The sequence below is a fragment of the Lactuca virosa genome, chromosome 7 (genome assembly GCF_052849685.1).
Source record: "Lactuca virosa cultivar CGN04683 chromosome 7, Lactuca_virosa_CGN04683_v6, whole genome shotgun sequence".
NCBI classification, from domain to species: domain Eukaryota; kingdom Viridiplantae; phylum Streptophyta; class Magnoliopsida; order Asterales; family Asteraceae; genus Lactuca; species Lactuca virosa.
Genome location: NC_136432.1, coordinates 94,283,861 through 94,304,249, shown reverse-complemented (window position 1 = coordinate 94,304,249; position 20,389 = coordinate 94,283,861). Strand labels below are relative to the sequence as shown.

Below are 20,389 nucleotides of genomic sequence, written 5' to 3'. Positions count from 1 at the left end.
AATAAATCATCTCTAATAAATGAAAGTTTTTTTGTGATTTGTCACACTCTCATTCAATATGCCAAATGTCATTTTGTAATTATTTTGAAGACAGTGTCTCACTAGAGAAAACACTGCCTTGTTGGCAAGATGAAAAAGAGAGGAGATGCAGTTTGCAAGCATTCTTGCCGGAGAAGTGGGGAGGGTGGGTGGGTCCTATCGAATTAATGATATTATTAAATTAAAAACAATAAAAAAATGTAAAATAAAATAAAAAAGGATAACAATCATTTTTTTATCTTTGTTAGGACCAACCATGCAACAAAACCGTATAATAAGGACGGCTCGAATTAAAATAATAAATCCTCTCTAATAAATGAAAGTTTTTTTGCTACTTGTCACACTCTTATTCAATTTGTCAAATCTCATTTTGTGATTATTTTGAATTTTTTTTTTTCTACATGTCATTTTATGAGTTTTTATATTTTATTAAATTTCACATAATATTTTAATGTAATAAATTGCAATAAATGTAACAATTAATGTATATTAATTTCATTAATAAACTTACCTTTTAATTTCAATATTTCCAAATTAAAGCTCATCAATTTCTTTTTTTTTATTTAAATTATTTGTTTAAATTTAAAAGATAAAAAACATTTTCATTATAATGATTAATTATTTTTCTTATTTTCTTATAAATTAAAATTTTCAAATATTGACCTTTATATATATATATATATATATATATATATATATATATATATATATATATATATATATATATATATGGTTGAGATCGGTTGATAACTCATAGTTTCCCGAGAACTCGAGAACTAAAAGTGGAGCGTTGGATCAAAAATAATTCATTAAGGACATGATCGTCATCTTATCAATCTCATTTAATGTTTAATTTTTTGTGTTATTTAATATATTAATATAAATGTCTAAAAATTACATCATAAATCAAATTTTCATATTTTTTAAAAATAATATTTTTTTCGTTTTTTTTGGGAAAATGACATATAGGCCCTATAATGTTTCTAGGGTTTACCCATTTAGCCACTTAACTTATTTTTTGGCCTAACAAGGGAACAAACTCTTTTTTGTCGAGTCTATTAGGTCATTTTGGAAGAATTGAAGGGGTAAACCGGTTACCCCTTGCCACAGAAGCACTTCTTATGACCTCACTTCACTTGCCCCATAACATTTTCCTCATTCTTCCCTCCCCTCCATTTCCACTGTAGCATGCCCTACAACTTCTTTTCACCGCCACACCATTTCAAATCATCTTCTTTCCTCGTAACCCGGTTCATCATAAATTCAAACCCATCAGTATCAAACGGAAACGAGGTTTCACACGGGGTGTTGGATTAATTCAGAAAAAAGACGGGTTTAGGAGGAAGGGCATTTTGGGAAGTTTTTTAATTAATTGTTTTTGTTCCAGTTTTATATGAGTCAAATACTTATTGTTTTAGTATAAGTAGAGGACGTATGTAGCTTTATTAATGAATTCGAGAACAAGTTTTGTATTCTCGTTTCTAAGAAAGCTTGGTAATTAAGCAATTTTCCAAAAAAACTTTTATCCCCTGTGTTTGCTTCTTATCCCCTGTTCGTTGGTGCACAAGGTGCAGGTGAGTAAATCATCTCTTGTGATAGTGTGATTATATCACTTGGTATTTAATCAACCACTTCCTTTTTCTTCTGTTCCTATTTTATGCACAGTTAAGGTTTTTTCCATTCTACAAGAATCAAGTGAATTGATTCCTATTTTGTTAGAAAAAACGCAGGTCTCTGCTAAGAGCTTAATGTTGAGTATGAATCCACAAAAATGTTGAGTGTGAATCCACAGAAATGTTGAGTGTGAATCCACAGAAAAGCTGGTCAAAAATGGCAGGAACAATGTGAAGTTGTGAAGCCACAATTGTTGAATGAAGACCCAGTTGTGTTTTTTGACTACTTCTGATTTCCATCTCTATATAAGAGATTCATCTGTATTTGTAAAACTTGTATCTAGTGTAACAAAGAAAGAGTGCAGATTAGCACCAAGAAATGTAAATTCCTAGTTACCGGTGGACGTAGGTCAGAGAAGGACCGAACCACGTTAAATCCCTCATGTTCATCCTTGTGTTCTTGTTTTTCGTGAGCTGTGTGCGTGTTTAGAGTCGTGTGTTAAGTGTCTCGATCCTAACAAGTGGTATCAGAGCTTTGGTTTAGCTCCAAAGGGTGATTTTCAGTTTTTTGGTCGAAATTTTTTTTCGTCAAAAACGATTTTGGTGTATACCGTTGGAAAGGTCTCGTTTCGAAGATTCCGAAAATATTTTTTTCTGAATTTTTTGACCACCGGAAGACGTCCAAATCGCCGGTCAAAGGTTTGCCGGAATAGTGACCGGGAAAACCAGTTCGCCGGAGAAGACGACACTGTAGCACCAGACACTGTAGCAGTCCGCCGGAGAAGACGACACTGTAGCAGGAACTGTAGCACGAACTGTAGCACGACGTCAGCAGTGACTGTAGCAGGCACTGTAGCGACACTGTAGCAAAACTGTAGCAGATTTGAAAATTTGCAATTTGGCCCCTGAATTTCCAGAAAATTGCAAAATAGGTCATTGTTCTTTCAGAAAATGGCAGAAAGCAATAAGCTTCAGATTGAGAAGTTTGATGGGAAAGATTTTGGTTGGTGGAAGATGCAAATTGAAGATTTGCTCGTGCAGAAAGACTTGGACGCAGTTTTAGGTGAAAAACCAGAGGCGATGACACAGGCAAACTGGGAGACTTTGGATAAGAAGGCCAAGGCATTTATTAGACTGACGTTGTCAAAGGATGTTGCCTTCAACATTTTGAAGGAGACCTCGGCAAAGGGAATCATGAAGGCATTGTCTAATATGTACGAGAAGCCGTCGGCAGCAAATAAAGTCTTCCTGATTCGGGAACTAGTCAACACGAGGATGAGGGAAGGAAGTTCAGTTACAGTACACATCAACAATTTGAACTCGATTTTATCCAGACTTGGGTCAGTGGGAATAAAATTTGAGGACGAAGTTCAAGCTTTACTACTGTTATCATCATTACCTGACAGTTGGTCCGGAACAGTTACAGCCGTTACTAGTTCCGCAGGATCGAAAGAGCTCACTTTTGAGGGAATTCGGGATTTAATTCTAGGCGAAGACGTCAGACGAAGAAATTCTGGGGAATCATCAAGTGAACAATTGAATGCGGTCAGAGGTAGAAGAAATAACAGAGGTAGTGGGAGCGGGAACAGGAGAAGGAGTCAGTCGAGGACTCGAAATGATGTGACCTGTTGGAACTGTAAAGAGGTTGGACATTTCAGGAATCAATGTCCAAAAGACAAGAAAGAAGTTAACGTTGCAGTAGACCATTCAGATGATGATGTTTTGATCTGTAGTGTGGAGAGCAATATGGATTCCTGGGTTATGGATTTGGGTGCTTCATTTCACGCTACCCACAACCGTGAAGCACTGCAGAATCTGAAAGAAGGGGATTTTGGTAAGGTAAGACTGGCAAACGATGAGGTTCTTGATGTGACGAGCATAGGTGACTTAGATCTGAAGACTCCAGTCGGTCCATGGACTTTGAAGGATGTCCGGGTAATTCCAAGTCTGAAGAAACAGTTGATTTCTATTGGGCAGTTGGATGAACAGGGACACGAGGTTAAGTTCAGGAATGGGCAGTGGAAGGTTGTCAAAGGAAATCTTGTGATCGCTCGTGGACATAAGAGGGGTTCATTATATATGGTTAGTTTACCGTCTGAGGGAGTAACCGTCCCAGTTCAGAAGAAAAACAAAATCCGGTTCATAGAGTCTCGTGGACAGAAGAAGGTTTGCTTTGCAGATGGCAAACCCAGAGTCACAGGTCAGATTCAGGTTGAACGTGTTTGGAACGGTTCAGAAAAACTAGTCAAGGGCATTCATAGCAGTGGGAGCATGGGCTTTGTTTCAGCTAGAATACCAAGAACACAGTGGGTTAAGAGAACCAGTATTCCATCTGTAAAAGTCTCTCCAGATTATCTGCTTCACATGGAGAGTGTCGTTTGTTCTCAGGATGTTCCAGGATCGGGCAGTTCATTTCAGTGGGAGCCGATGGAGACAGAGAACAGGTCAGTGGCAGACTTAGCCATGACTGATGTGTTGGAGCTAACGAAAGCTTCAACTGGCCTTCAGGTTAATTGAAGAGAAGGCCAGGGTAACTAGGAAGGAGTTACGATCAAATACAGATGCACAGTTGAAGCATAGGTGAAGATTGTTCCGTGGCTTCAAGTGGGAGATTGTTGAGTATGAATCCACAGAAATGTTGAGTGTGAATCCACAGAAATGTTGAGTGTGAATCCACAGAAAAGCTGGTCAAAAATGGCAGGAACAATGTGAAGTTGTGAAGCCACAATTGTTGAATGAAGACCCAGTTGTGTTTTTTGACTACTTCTGATTTCCATCTCTATATAAGAGATTCATCTGTATTTGTAAAACTTGTATATAGTGTAACAAAGAAAGAGTGCAGATTAGCACCAAGAAATGTAAATTCCTAGTTACCGGTGGACGTAGGTCAGAGAAGGACCGAACCACGTTAAATCCCTCATGTTCATCCTTGTGTTCTTGTTTTTCGTGAGTTGTGTGTGTGTTTAGAGTCGTGTGTTAAGTGTCTCGATCCTAACACTTAATCGAGGATGAAGCTGGACTTTGTGACTGGGTTAGTGAGTTAAAGTCTGACTCTTTTAAAAAAATCTCATTTGTATAACGAAAGCGACGATGGTGAAAATGATTGGAGAGGTGGTGCTGGTTTAACTATTAAGAGAAAGCCATGATAGGTTCGTCTCCAGAAAGGAGAATGGATTTGGAAATGGAAAAGGAGGAAATGATAGATTTTTTGTGATAAAACAAGAGAGGCTGATGGGTTTGTGTTCGGATCTATGGTAACAAAGAAATGGTCAAAATGTGATATTACTTTCCAATGGCTGATGTGGCAATTTTTGACTATTTTGCAATAAAACCGGGGAAAAGAGGTGAAGATGGCTAAATAAACAGGTTCCCAACTACTTCGTTCCCTTATTAGGCCAAAAAATAAGTTAAGTGGCTAAATGGGTAAACCCTAAAAACATTATAGGGCCTATATGTCATTTTCCCTTTTTTTTAAAGAAAAAATACAGATTTTTTAATTTTTTATAGAAAACAATAATTTTTGAAAAAAAATTGAAAATCATATATATATATATATATATATTTTTAAAAACTGCAATTTGTTCAAAAAACAGCAATTTTTTTTTAAAAAAAATGCATTTTTTTTCAAAAAAACTGCAATTTTTTTGTAAAAGAAAACTGCATTTTTTTCAAAAAAAAAACTGAATTTTTTTAAAAAAAACTGCATTTTTAAATAAAAAAACTGCAAGTTTTTTAAAGAAAGTTACATTTTTTTCAAAAAAAACTGTATTTAAAAAAAACTATAAATGCATGTATATTTCTTATACTGTAATATTCGTAAAAAAATCACAACAAATCTCATTTTTATTAATTAATCTATAAACATAATAGTCCAAGTATTTTATTCGATACAAAATAAAATATAAAAATAAAAAATGCTACAAATTTCAAAGCATTTCCATGTCTTTGTGTCAATATTTCCTTATTTTCTTCAATTGATCATTTTTCATATCTTCAGTATTCACCACAATTTCTTCCAAATCTACAAGAAAATTAAAAAAAACCGATTAATGCAAACATACTCACAAAAATACATATGTGATTTTCATGTGATTAACATATGAATCACATGCGATTCACATATGAATCACATGTGATTTACATGTGAAGAATCACATGTGATTTACATGTGAATCACATGTAATCATATGCGATTCACTTGTGATTTACATGTGAATCACTGTAATTCATATGCGATTCAGTTGTGATTTACATGTGAATCACATGTAATTCATATGCGATTCACTTATAAGTTACATGTGAATCACATGTAATTCATATGTGATTTACAAGTGAATCACATGTAATTCATATGTGATTCGCTTGTGATTTACATGTGAATCACATGTAATTCATATGTGATTCACTTGTAATTTACATGTGATTCATATGTGATTTACATGTAAATCACATGTAATTCATATGTGATTCACATGTGATTTACATGTGAATTTGTGAATTACATGTGATTCACATGTTAATAACATGTAATTTATATGTGAATTAAATATGATTCATCAAATACCAACTATGCTCTTATAATTTATAGGTAGGTTTTGCTCCCATTGTAAAGTTATCAAACAGTTGTAATATAATGGGTAAATTAGACATTTGCATAATCAATGGAAATGTAGCTTCACTAGTAAAAGAACTTATACCTTGACAAAAAAAATTGGTAGTTTTGTGTATTAAGCTGATCAATGGTTGGGCCACATGTGAGGGGACTCAAATATAATTTATAAAGCAGTTGTAGGAGAACATAAAACTTGTCCATAAAAATCATAAAAAAAAACCTAAGAAATCTAAAATTAGTTGAGACCACAAACCTGGAATCCAAATTCATGAAGCATTGCATTGACATCTGGCTTTGGCAGCATTTCCAGAATATCAAGAATAACCTACAAACGACTGATATGAATAAGGCTCTAAACAACAATCTTATAGCAACAACAAAAGTCAAAAGGAGCATATATCTGGAACCAAAGTTATCAAATAGTGGGAGCCTATATCATACTCATGTAATCAACTTGAAAACATAAACATTGAAAGCTTAATCTGCAAATTGACTACAGAGTGATTTAACCTAATTCTGATATATGAATTCGAAATTTTATTCAATCATCCAACCAAACAACAATGAAGTAATTTGATTAATTGCTATAAAATGTTAATTAGCAGGATAAATTGAATAAATGGCAACTCATGTTACTAACAAAATGAAGCTACAACTTAAAACAAATAACACAAATTCAAGAGAATTTTTGATGCGCAAATCCGTTGATTTACTCAAATTTAGGGCTTGATCGATGAAACTTAACGGATCATCATAATCTCTGTTCAATATTTCCAATTCAGCAGGAGATCTTTATGAATTAATAGTAATAGCAAACGAAAGCTAAGAGGAAATCTAAGATCGTTGTGCAGATGTCTAGATGATCGATACCTGATTTAGTGCGAGGGCGACCGGTTTTGCAACGCCTAGGGTAGGGCAAACTACGTTCGATATGGAGTTGACCTCAATCAGACACGTTCGACTTCGATTGTCGGAAGAAAATGAAGATTAGCAACACACAACGAAATTACTTTCCACAGAACAACTTGATGTCGACCTCAATATGTTCAACTACCAAGCCCCAAACCAGATGAAATCAATTACGATGCTAACGATCCCAAGTAACCCGTTCGATTCCAAGCAAAGACTGAAGCTCCTTGGCGTCATTTCGGAGCCCTAACCGATCAATTAGGGCTTGACTCTCAGCCTCTTTAGTTTTCTGATTATTTACAAAAATGTCACCTTCGATCTTGACCGTCATTTATTTTGATCCAACGTTCCATTTTTAGTTCTCGGGTTCTCGAAAAACTATGAGTTCTCAAATAATCCTTCATATATATATATATATATATATATATATATATATATATATATATATATATATATATATATATATATATATATATATATATATATATATGAATCGCACAACTAATTAAAAATCAAACATTAAATTACTTCTAACTATAACTATAAAGACCATATGTGTAATTTATTCTAACTATAACTATAAAGACCATATGTGTAATTTATTCTAACTATAACTATAAAGACCATATGTGTAATTTAATCTAACAATAATATCTGAAACAACGAATAATTAATTTTTTAATCAAAACAGCACCAAGACGACAACCCGACTTCACCTAACACCTGTGTAATTCTCCGACTATCCACATGGCTATACCCAACTCAATCTTCAGTTAAAATAGTAATTTCTCTTTCATTTCATCATAGTAGTTGATATATGGCCAAGTAAAAGAAGCAACTCGTGCACAACTTTCGCCTTTAATATCAACCGGGTTGGTGGCCATCTTTATTTTTTATATATTATTTTAATAGATTTTCCTTTTGTCTTTAGTAAGCATCTGGTTGCAAAAGACCAAACCGACGGGGTCCGGAGACCGGAGGTGTGACTTTGATGCCTTTATATTTCCCCTTTGTTTAACAACCTCTCGTCTTACTAATTTCAATGGCGTCTGCTTCATGTTCTTCTTCTCTGCTAAATCATACCAGCTGCCATGACGTTTTTTTAAGCTTTAGATGTGAAGACACTCGGAATTCATTTACAGATCATCTCCATGCAGCTTTAAAGCGAGCAGGAGTTCGCACTTTTAGGGATAATGATAATATCGACAGAGGTCAAGAACTGAAGCCGGAAATCGAGAGAGCAATCAAAGAATCTAGGGCTTCTATAGTTGTATTGTCAGAGAAGTATGCGAATTCAAGATGGTGCCTTGATGAGCTGCTGTTGATCCTTGAGCAAAGGCGGAGCTTTAATCATTTTGTTTTACCGGTGTTTTACCATGTCGATCCCTCAGATGTCAGGAACCAAAGGAAAAGTTTCGCAATTAATGTAGAAGAAGGAGCAGAAGGGTCAAAATGGACAGAGTATAATGTCAATCGATGGAAGGCAGCCCTTGCAGAGGTTGCTGATTTGACCGGCATCGTTGTTTCAGGGTATGCTTTCTCTATTCATGCTTATAGTTTAATCCTTTGGAAACCCTTTTTGATTAATTCAACGGAGTGTTAAATATGACAAGGAATCGTAATTTGTGCTTAGCAGATGAACAAATTCAGGTATGCTTCTTGAAAAGATAAGTTATGGAATTTTCTTTTGCTATTATGGCTTTACATATTTATGCAAAGAGCAGAACCAGATGATTAGAGGCTTACCCGTCTGTATGACATGATGTTTTTACGTAGTATTCTATGTCCTTTTCTATAGTAGTCTATGGGGTTGGTTTACTTTACACATACTTCCTTTGCTTTTCTCCTTGTCTCCGGACACATTTAGCATGATAATTGAACTTTCTTTATAGTGAAGATTGCAATTTTACTTGATTGGAAAAATAGCAGTTCAGTTGCTTATGTAAAGACATTATGCCATTCGATTCCTACTTATTAATGGCTTACTACAAATATAGAATATACATATATTCACCATGTGTATATGATGTGAAATAGTGAGTGAGAAGTGAAACTAAAACTAAAACACTTAGGCTATGGGGAGTGGTGGCGCATGCCAAAGAGATGCTAAGACATGCAATATCAGATTTTTTCTTCCACCTAATCTTTTGTCATAAAAAATATATACACTTGGATTTTGAGAAAAAAATTTAAACAAAAATGCAAATAAAAGATGACCAATCACAGCCTTCTGATTTTAGAAAAAAAATAAAAAAAGAAAGTCAATACAAAAGGACCAATGACAGCCAACTCCAAAGAATATTTTCTTCTCTCTCTTCTCGCTAGTGAACTAGCGAGCTCTTCTTAGTACATTGCTTAACATCAGGGGCGGAGCCAAAATTTATGAATAAGGGGGGCCGAGAGTCTTACATCATAATAATATATTAAAATATAATATTATGCCTGAATAAAGTCATAGGGTCTAAAATTTTAAAATAGAAATCAACAAGGAAAAACTCATTTATATAGAATCTACATCGATCATTATATTAATCGATCTTCAAAATTTAATCGACTATAAACATTGATTCATATTATCCAAGATCATCTTTTCAATTCGTTTGAAAAGATGATGTTGGATAATATGATTTTTTTACTAATGATTTACTATATGATTATAAAAAAAAACCAAATTTCCAATCGTAATAATATAATTAATTATAAATTAAGAAATTATTAAAAATAAAATAACAATTAAAAATAACATTATTATTGTAGACTTGAAATGGAAACTGTAGCGAAGATGCTATCGGTGATTTCTAATTGAATAGGATCATGTATTTATGGGAATTTATGGGAGTGGGGTAATAAATAAGTAAAAGTTAAATCATTAGTAAAACTTTTAAGTCATATAAGAGAATTATAGGATGCACATTGAATATAAATAAAAATAGAGGGGGTTATAATGTTTATACATACATTCCATGTGGGCTTGGTAACTATATTATTAATATATACAAAGTTTACACCATTTAGTTAAAATCGTTGAGGAGGGCCAAGCATCCGGCAGCCCCCTACTAACTCCGTCATTGCTTAACATGGTGAATGAGGTGGTGTTTTGTTCATGCCAAGCTTTTGGCGAGTGGGTTTGGCGCCCCCACTCCCTTTAGCCTTATAACATAACACGTATTCTGGTTTGACTTTGGCCTTTGCATTATTGAAAACTTAATTCAATCAGATAGCATATATATACACTTACTATCACTACTAGAAACTTGAGTTTCAGCTACGGATTTAGAGAGGGATTAAATCTGTATTTTAGGCTTACAGAGAGGGAATTACGAGAAATCTGCGACGGTTTAAACAATTATTTCATTTATTCAACATTTAGCATATTAGAGAGTGTTTAGCGAGGGATCAGCTACAGATCTCATAAGTATTTATCGACGCACCCTTATTCCTCGGTAATCGGTGGAAAACGAAGGCATTTGGCGAGGGTTCAACGAGGGAACAAAATTGTCGACTTTTTGGCCATCTGGTATGTGTTTAGCGAGAGAATGCCGACGGAGCATACGCACGTTATGTTTTTATGATTGACGATCTCTCGCTGAAATTGACACTCCAATTCCTGATACGAAGTTTGTGTAAGTTTCCTTTAGTCCCAAATCTGATTTGTCACTCCAATTGAACACGCTCTCACCCAAATCTGAAATTGACGACACTCTCGAGTTGCAGCTTGCTCAACCTAATCTCACCCTCTCTGTTCAAACAGATTACGACACCGCGGACCATTGCAACTTCCGATTCCGACAGCCTCCACATTCTTAAAATCTAAAATTATTCTTCGTTAACTTCCGATTCAGGTAAATCTCTTGATTTTATTTGTTTTAGTCATATATTAGGTTAGGTTTGGTTCAGTTGCACAATATATTACGTTAGGGTTTAATTTCTCCATTTTTTTTTTCCTTTTTCCATCGTCATTCCTCTTATGGTTTGGTGGTGTTTGGATGTTGGTTTTCAAAGTGGTTAAAGTCAGAATATAAATTGGTAATGATGTCAAATTCCTCCACAGTCACATTAATACAGAAAGATTCTAGAGTAAGCTTCTTTAAGTTTACACATTTGGAGAAAACATCACCACACAATACAATGCCCCTGATATACAAAGTTGTTAAAGCTGGAAAATCTCAAGGTGTTTTGGGCGTAATATATATGGACATTATGAGCATAGACAGAAGAGGAACATGGACATTATGAGCATAGGCAGGGGGCATTATTAGCATGGGAATTTTTCAAATTCCCTCCATGTATCTTGAGATATATACTCTGATAGCCATTGGAGTCTTTCAAGTTCTGTTCCTCTCTGAATATACAACCTTATCATCCATGTAGATTCGCCATTATACATGGAGCTTCATACATATCAGAAGCTACTAGTTGAGGTCCCCATATTATTATCATTGTTCTCTTTCCATGTCTTTATATACCATGTTTTTATGCCTAATGAATTTATGGTATTCCTTAGTTGCCTTTAATTTGCTTGTGTACTTTGGAAGTCGTAACAAATTATTGATGCAAATGGATTCACGTAGGAGTTAGGACTCAGTCTGAAATTCCTGCTTGAACAGTTGAACCCTCTATTGAGGATCTCAAAACATGATTTTTCATCAAAAAGACGATAAACCATTTGCTGACATGAGGCTATGCCCATGTAATTCTATGCAAACACCCAACCTGTAAATTGCAATACTATGGCCTGATTGGCATAGGGGATCAATGGTAGGGTATATTGTTAGCAACAGATATCAAATTTGGTTTCAGATCTGTTAAAGTTAAGCTAAACTCTCTTAATTACTAACATTTAATAAGTATTATGTTTCTGGTTAAAATGGTTACTATATATGTGACCCATTAATTGTGTTGGTTTGAATCGGTATGGTTTGAATCATAGCATATTGAGACGTTGTAAATTTCACTGTTACACTATAAGAATAGTTATATGTATGTAAATCTGATGTAATTTTTTTTGGGGTTATAATGTTATATCAATTAAAGTATTTGTTTGTGTATAGGACCCATCCTCTAGTTGACTCCTTTTCTCTTATCTTTCTGGTACTTCTGTGTTCATCTAATGCTTCATTCCAACATAGTGGTATGAGAGCCTTGTTCTAGATCTAGAGATCAAGCATAAAACACAGGTTTGATCAGAGGGGAGAGGGGTGAGGAAGAGTAATAACAAGACAAATAAGGGTATCATTTGCTTTATGAGGTTTTGTGACTTTTATGGTGGAGTTTCCCAATGGATCTCACATGGGGTGGGTGTAAACTGAGAGATATACACAGACACATAAACACACACACACATATAAATACATACATAGAGAGAGAGAGAGAGAGAGATGTTGATGTAGTTGAATTGTCTGTGATGTATACAACAACATGTGGATATGATTGCATTTTCAAGTGCAAATGCAGGTACAGATGAATGACTTTGAGTTTTGGTTTTCTGTACACTTAACACATGCAACCACATCAGCCACATCCTGTACGCCTTCTCTCACTAGACACCCAACTTGCACCAGAATATCTCGTACATGGATCTGAAAATGCCCATTTGCCAAATCCTCAAACAACAGAAGAAGAAGAAGAAGAAGAAGAAGAAGAAGAAGAAGAAGAAGAAGAAGTAGAAGAAGAAGGGAGGGATGGAGTGTTTGGTGTTTAACATGGTTTTGAGTGATAGAATATCCAGGCTCATTGAAGTAAGGCTTTATGTCACAGGGCTTGATCTGAATGAATATTTTCTTGGAATATATTTCATTTTTTTCAATATGTTTCCAAATTCATCAGTGAAAAGTAGAAGTAGAACCTTGGTTTGTCATATACACTGCTACATTGAACTCTTCAGCAATCTTTGTTAATCGGGAGAGCATCTGAGCCAACTTTTGCTGTAAGAAATAAGAAACCTGGCGTTCTGCAAGTTCTCCTCTTCCAGTGAAGTCTACTCGGAAGAGAGCAATGACTGAATCAACAATCTGTGAAATAATTTGATTAAGAATATGAATGAATATATCAGGAAAAGGTGTATACGTTTGAATTATTGAGAATATTTGGGTTAAGAATGGCATACAGGAAGTCTGAAAGGTTGTATTGATGCTCGTATGTGTAGGCACGTGCATATATTATCTTTATTAAGTAGAAGAAAAAGCAATCAGTTATCAGTTAGAAGGAATATGACAATATAGATTGAGAAACTGAAAGAAGTATTGTTACATTATCAAGTATAGCTCCAACATGATATGGGGTAAGGCTTTATGTTATGTATTACAGGTGGGCAGCTGGGATATCAAAGAAGAAGAGTCCATCATGATATTGTGTCTTTTTAGCCCAATTTTTTGGTGGCTGAAACAAAATCAATCACATTCATGTGTTATGTGTATATCAAAATAAAACAAAATTACAATAAAAAAAAGTAACACATTAAGTAAACTGAGTCCAATGGAGGGGTTGTTTCTTTTTTCACTTAATAGGCTAAGCAATTAAAAGGACCATTATATATGGGCTGTTTCTTTTTGGATTACCAAAATGTAGTTTAGTATAAAGTGTTTTTCTTCTTTTTTTATGTTTTATGTGCCTTACATTATATTTATTTCTTCATGTTTATTAAATAGGAGGTGGGAGTGAAGAAGTTCCAGTCCTGCTTTACCCATAGTTCAAGAGAGAAGCAATTGTTAAGCCTCTGTTCTCCTCTGTTCTCTGTTCAAACAGGTGTGATTATTTTAGATTTGATCAAATATTTATTTGGTTTTAGTTGTGATAAAAATATTTATAATAGTCGTGACACTTAAGTTTATCCTCTGTTCTCCGTTCAAAAATATTTTAGCTGTTTGATTGTTTTGTAAGTTCCCTGCATGCTTGTTAACTGGATCTGGTTACAGAAAAAAAAAAAGAACAAAAAAAATATTTTGGTAACATGATTTCAGAAAGATTCACATAATTCTTTTTGTTGAAAAACATGATATAACAATAGTTTAAAACCAGGAAAAGATAAAAATAGAACCACACCTGCAACAATTTTCCACCAGCAGTGAAAGATCATAAGCCCCTCTGCGATTTTTTTTTCTCCCTGTGGTTTCATTTTGTTTTGGAATTATATGGTAAAATGACGAATTTGCCCTAAATTTTGTATTTTTAATAGAAATTTGATAAGGGCCGGGGGGATAAGATGGTCATTATGCTTGTCATTCAAAAAATCAACACATTTTTAGCATTGTACTTTTAGTTTCAATATGTTATTCAAAAATTCAAGTTTTCTTTCATATCAAGGATTTTTACTTTTAAAAATCAACCCATTTTAACATTGTACTTTTCAATCATTATTAGATATTAAAAAATTTAACAAATATGGCACTGTATTTTTAATTCTTAATTCTTTTAAAGCTGTGTAATTTTTAAAAGTTATTTTTTCAACGTAATTTTTAAAACTGTTTTTTTTGCAATGCGTTTTTATTCGAAAAATCTTCCAATTTATCATTCCACTTTTCCTATTATTAAGACACTAAATTATCAAAAATGAATCCATTTTAACATTGTACTATTAGGTTTCATTATGTTATTGAAAATCCAACTTTTATTTCATATCAAGGCCTTTTAGTGTAAGAAATCTACCATTTATAGCATTGGACTTTCAATTTTTTTCTTTTCTTTTTTTTTTAAATTGCATATTGCATTTTCAGAAATCAAACCGTTTATAGCATTTTACTTTTAGTACGTGTGGATCGAAAGCATAATTTGTTATTTCTTATTTCTTGTAAAGTCTTTTAATGTATCCAGCTTTAGTTTTCTTATTATCCTATCTAACATTTATGGTTGCAATTTTCCACCAATTACTGTCCTTATGGTTTAATAAAAAAGTACTAAAAATACATGACTGAGGGCAAAATAGTCACTTTACCGGGATTTAACAGAAAGAATAGCTACGCCGAGTCTCATGGACTATATAAAAAAGAAAGAAATTACACACAAAAAAAAAGAAAAAAGAATTACACCAAAAAAGGAATCAAACCAACTCCATTTATACTTGATATTGCTGTTATTGTTATTCCTTCTTTTCGGCTTCTCTTTCAGCACTTTAACAACCTTCACTGCAGAAGGATCATTAGATGTATGTGATAGAACAACTTTAATGTCTTCAAGTTTCAGCCCCTTTCCTTGAATTGCCAAACAGTTGGAACAAATACTAAAATACCCTTTTAACCCTACAATTTCACAAGAAAAGTTTCAATTTCAATTCCAATTCCAATTCCTTCAATACCAACTCTTTATCTACTTCCTTGATTTGTGAGATTTGTGACATTTTTCAATAGATTCACGTGATGGACCTTCTTTCTGCAATCTCTCACGTTCATCCTGCAGCCTAAACCATTCATTGGAATGGAACCACATAACGGAATGAAATCGGTTATTCCATATTTACATTCAGTTATGAATTATGATTTATACCTTTCTTCTTTATATAAATGCTTTCTAGCTCTATAAAGAGCTGTTTCAGTCAAAGTTGGCTCTTCACCAAAAAGCTTAATTTGGTGAATTTCTGCCATGGCCTTGAGAAACACCTGAAGTCAAACAATAAGGGTATATAAGTAATTTCACAATAATTTCAAGGGTATATAAGAGGCTCCATTTTAGATTCCTTTTGATACACCTGGATCATTGTTTTTTCTGCCACCTGGACCATTGTTCTTTATCTGGTTTTCTCCAGTTCCACCATAACTCTTCACTAGTAAGTGGCTCCATTTCAAATTCCTTTTGATACACCACAAAGTCAGAAAACTCGTCTTTTGATTCTTCAAATCTTGATCTAAATCTTCACTCAAATCATCTTCTTGATCTAAAACTGTATTTGTTTCAGTGGAATTGAAAGCAGGAGTTGTTGAGGATTTGTTGTACAATTTCATTTTCCTATTGCTGCCCGGGCTTATTAACTAGTAAACCAAAGAGTTCAAGATTGATTTATTAACTAGTAAATTACAAATTTGGTCCTTGTGATATATTGTTTTTCAGATATGGTCCCTATAAGAATTTTGTGTGTTTTTTTATCTATATGACTTCATTTTGCTTTAAATTTGGCCCTTATCAATAACTTTTTAGCTAAAATGATCGTTTTCTTTTTCTATATACATTGCACTTTCATTTATTTGTGTATTATAGCATGTTACCTTCTCTTACTTCTATAATTTTCTATTATAATACATACTTGTTCTAACCAATAGTTTATTAATTCTTGATTTTAAGGGTTATCTTTTGACTAATGGCGCCACGAGGAGCCCGTGGTGGTGGTCGCAGTGGTAGTCACATTGGTGGTCGTGATGCTGGAGATAGAAATGCATCTCAATCACACAATAATGCAGAAAGTCAACCTTCTTCTTCAGTTAGAGGATCAAACATCTTGGAACAAGTTCCAAGTAACCCATCAAAAAGGAAGTTCATTGAAGTCGATTCTGAAAACGAGTACTAATGTTAATTTTACAATTGTTTATGAAAATGAATTTACTTTTTAATGATAATACTAATGCTAATTTTTTTAATTATTTATTTTTTGCAAGATTTACGGATCAGATTTCAGTGATCAGAGCCATCACATGTATACTGAAGACGATGTTTGACGGCCCATGGACCTCATGGAAGAAGGTTGACAAAGAACATCGTGATGCAATGTGGGAACACTTCAAGGTTTGTACTTATTATTTTTATGATTTATCAAAGTAAAACTTGGTGTAAAATGAAAAAGATAATTGTATGCGTGATCTACATGTAGGGTTTGTATGTCTGGCCCGAAGAGACTGATGTTCTTGCTCGCAAGGTATGGGAAGACTGTATGAAGAAACGATTTCCTGACATAATGCGAAGAGCACGTGAAGAATCTTTAAAACTTGCCAAAGCTGCAAATGTGAATGCCTCACTAGAAGGTGATTTAAATTTGCTAAAGGACTATCACCCAAATTGGATAAAAAAGGAGTATTGGGAAAAAATGATCAATGAAGTGTGGACCACATCCAAATGGAAACGTTTATCACAATCAGGGAAAAATAACATAAATAAATTAGAAGATGGCTCTGTTTCCAAACATACCGGGGGTTCTATATCTATTCGTCAACATAAGAAAAGAATGGTAAGATGTTTGCATCTCACCTTAGTTTCCACTTAGACTATTGAGTTTTTGTTTTGTTTTTTAATGTATTACTAATGGATTTTGTAGCAAGCAACACTTAAACGCCCTCCTACAGGAATTGAACTTTATGCAAGGTTGCACACTAAACGGTCTACTCAAGAGTACATTACACCAAAGGCAGCTAAAGTTAAGGTATTTTTAATTATTTTGTAGGAAACAAAACTTCCTACTACTCGGGTTAATAACTTTGTTAAAGCAACAAATTGACAGAAAACAAATCTTTCGTAAGTAGTAATCAACTTACAAAAGAAAAGAAACAAATTATTATCTCTAAATGTTTGATCCTCTGCCTAGTTGTAATTAAGTGTTTTGTAAGTAGTAATCAACTTTATGCAAGGTTTGAGTATTAATTAATAGGAGGCTTATGAAGTGGTTCATTCCATTCCTTGATTATGAATTTAATGGAATGGAATGAACCATTCCATTCCTTATTTCATGTTTCTGTTTTTTCATATTTTTTTTTGCTATAATAGGAGGCTTATGAAAGTGCTATGGTGGCTAAGTTTGGTGATGATACTAGTTGCCACCCCCCTCTTGGATAATGAAACATGGTGTGATGTTTCCGGAGGAGTCAAGAAAGGAAGAATATATGAATTCGGATCTGTGTCTGATCCAGCGAGCTTTTTGGAAGGAACATCTAGTACAATAACATCCCAAAAGGTTCGTTTAATTTTGTACTTTATAAAAATTTCCTATCATAGCATTGTACTTACAAAGTTTCCTATCATGGCATTGTACTTACAAAGTTTCCTATCATGGCATTGTACTTACAAAGTTTTCTATCATGGCATTGTACTTACAAAGTTTTCTATCATGGTATTGTACTTACAAAGTTTCCTATCATTGTACTTTAGGTTGTCTATGAACGTGTACGAAATGAGATGCGTGGGGAAATGGATGCTAAAGCTGCTGAAATGGAAGCTAAACATCAACAAATGCGTGAGGAAATGGATGCCAAAGCTGCAGCAATAGATGCCAAACAACAACAAATTGATGCAAAATATGAAGCAATGGAGAAGATGTATGCAGCCTTGCAAGATATGATGGGAAATTGAAAATTAGAGGTAATATGATGTTAACCATTAGTATTTGATGTTTTTGAATGACTTGTTAACCTTTTGTATTTGATACTTTTGATTGTTTTGAATAATGTTTTATAGGAATGAGAACCGAAGATGATTGGATGGACATGAAATGAAGAGAGCAGTTAAAATGTTATTTTGAAGTTATGTTTTGTGAAAACTCATTTCCCGATGCATACTTTGGATTTCTTGGTGCTAAAATGTTATTTTGAAGGTTAAACTTTTTTTTTTGTTTGTACCTCTTTTGCATACTTTGGATTTCTTGGTGTTAAAATGTTATTTTGAAGTTAAACCTTTGGGAGTTTGATGTTATATGGATAGTTTTGGTTTTGGATGTTTTTTGAATGATACTTTGGTAAACTTTGATAGTTTTGGTATTGTAATGTTTGGTTGTATCGTTATTTGATGTTTTTTAGTATAAAAATTTGATGATTGTAGTATTTTTTTCTTTTAGAATCATAATAAAAAAAATGATATTATAAGTTCGCGACGGATTGGTAAGAATAAAAAAAGTATTTTAATGCATCAATTTTGCGAGGGATTAGCTACGGAAAAAATATCATGTCTAAAGTTTGCGACGGAACAAAAAAAAATTAATGTATAAATTTTGCAAGGGATTAGCTAGGGAAAAAACCATGTCTAAAGTTTGCGACAGATCGTCGACGGAAAACAAAAAATATCAGTATATGAATTTTGCAAGGGATTTGCTACGAAAAAAACTGATCACGGAAATTTGCGACAGAACAGCGACAGAATGACTTTATCAAATTTTGTCGCTAATGCCCTAAGTAAATGTATTGGGTGACATTTAGCGACGGATATTCTGTTGCTACATTTGTCGCAAGGAAAAACCTCTCCGTCGCTAAAACCCTAGCTGAGAAATTAGCCACCTATTAATTACCTATGGAGTGAATCTGTCGCTGAGCCATTGCAAACAACATTTAGTGACGGAATAGCGACGAATACTTCCGTCTCTAAAACCCATGTTTCTAGTAGTGTATGTACACCTCAGTTCATCATATTTAGTTGGTTGATATTAATGGTTGCAGGGAGAATATTTCATTTGCTAGAGCGTTTGAATTCCTTGCACTATAACTGAAGCAGTTAAAACATTAAGAAGATTAAATGCTATGCTCAGAATGTGTTCATTTTCTTTGTTCTTTTCTTGCAGGTCTGAAACAGACTTTATCGCAGAAAGTGTTGATACAGTTAACCGTAAACTAGATATGAAATTACTAAGTACTCCAGCACATCTGATTGGAATGGACACTCGAGCTATAAGTATCAATACCTGGTTGAAAAATGAGCAATCTGTTGATAATGTTTTAGCAATTTGTGCCATGGGAGGCAGTGGCAAGACGACTCTGGCCCAATTCATTTATAACTCAAACAAGCAAGATTTTGAAAGCAGCAGTTACCTTGAAGAGATCGGAAAACACTCTAAACAATCTGATGGTTTGCTTGGGCTACAAAAACAACTTCTCAAAGACATTCTAGGGGGAAACAATGCAAATATATCTAGTGTATCTGAGGGTACAAGGAAGGTTGAGGAGACCTTACAAGTGAAACAGGTGCTTATTGTTCTTGATGACATTGATGAGCATGATGAATTAGATGCTTTACTTGGAACAAGGGCTTTTCATACACAAAGCAGGATCATAATAACAACTAGGCTTCTAGATATAAATGCATGGTTTGGGTCCATATCATGGAGCTGCCGCGTGCACAAACTTAAATTGTCGAACGATGATGAATCATTAGAGCTTTTAAGTTGCCATGCATTTGGATCCAAGACTCTGTGAGTGTAAACCAGACTTGGTGTGAACCTGACATCAATAACTGCACCTCTATCTATGTTGACAATAAGAACTCAAATGGCAACTTCGTATGTTCACATAATGAACACAATAAATGGTAGCAGTAGTAA

The 20,389-nt window shown here is 34.1% G+C and overlaps 1 protein-coding gene and 1 pseudogene across 4 annotated transcripts; both read left to right on the top strand.

Moving 5' to 3' along the window:
* The first annotated feature begins 8,199 nt into the window (after positions 1-8,199).
* On the top strand, positions 8,200-18,845 carry LOC145124323 (uncharacterized). 4 transcript variants are annotated; one of them, XM_079059612.1, is made up of 10 exons: positions 10,543-10,796; positions 10,925-11,015; positions 13,821-13,917; positions 16,444-16,659; positions 16,755-16,881; positions 16,967-17,320; positions 17,408-17,512; positions 17,854-18,040; positions 18,235-18,444; positions 18,541-18,845. In XM_079059612.1, the coding sequence occupies exons 4-8, from the start codon at positions 16,460-16,462 to the stop codon at positions 17,920-17,922; spliced, it is 855 nt and encodes a 284-aa protein (XP_078915738.1). In that variant the 5' UTR covers positions 10,543-10,796; positions 10,925-11,015; positions 13,821-13,917; positions 16,444-16,459; the 3' UTR covers positions 17,923-18,040; positions 18,235-18,444; positions 18,541-18,845. The 4 variants fall into 4 exon arrangements, with proteins under 4 accessions (XP_078915740.1, XP_078915738.1, XP_078915739.1 ...); XM_079059613.1 differs by having other exon boundaries at positions 10,888-11,015; XM_079059614.1 differs by lacking the exons at positions 10,543-10,796; positions 10,925-11,015 and adding an exon at positions 8,200-8,703.
* LOC145126938 (disease resistance protein RPV1 pseudogene) lies at positions 8,216-8,776 on the top strand (annotated as a pseudogene).
* Positions 18,846-20,389: the final 1,544 nt, after the last annotated feature.

Bases quoted from the DNA above. Each gene is read 5' to 3' on its own strand.
- LOC145124323 (XM_079059614.1), top strand. From the start codon at position 16,460: ATGGCGCCACGAGGAGCCCGTGGTGGTGGTCGCAGTGGTAGTCACATT. The intron at 16,882-16,966 runs GTTTGTACTTAT...ATCTACATGTAG, and splicing joins CAATGTGGGAACACTTCAAG to GGTTTGTATGTCTGGCCCGA. The intron at 17,321-17,407 runs GTAAGATGTTTG...TGGATTTTGTAG, and splicing joins GTCAACATAAGAAAAGAATG to CAAGCAACACTTAAACGCCC.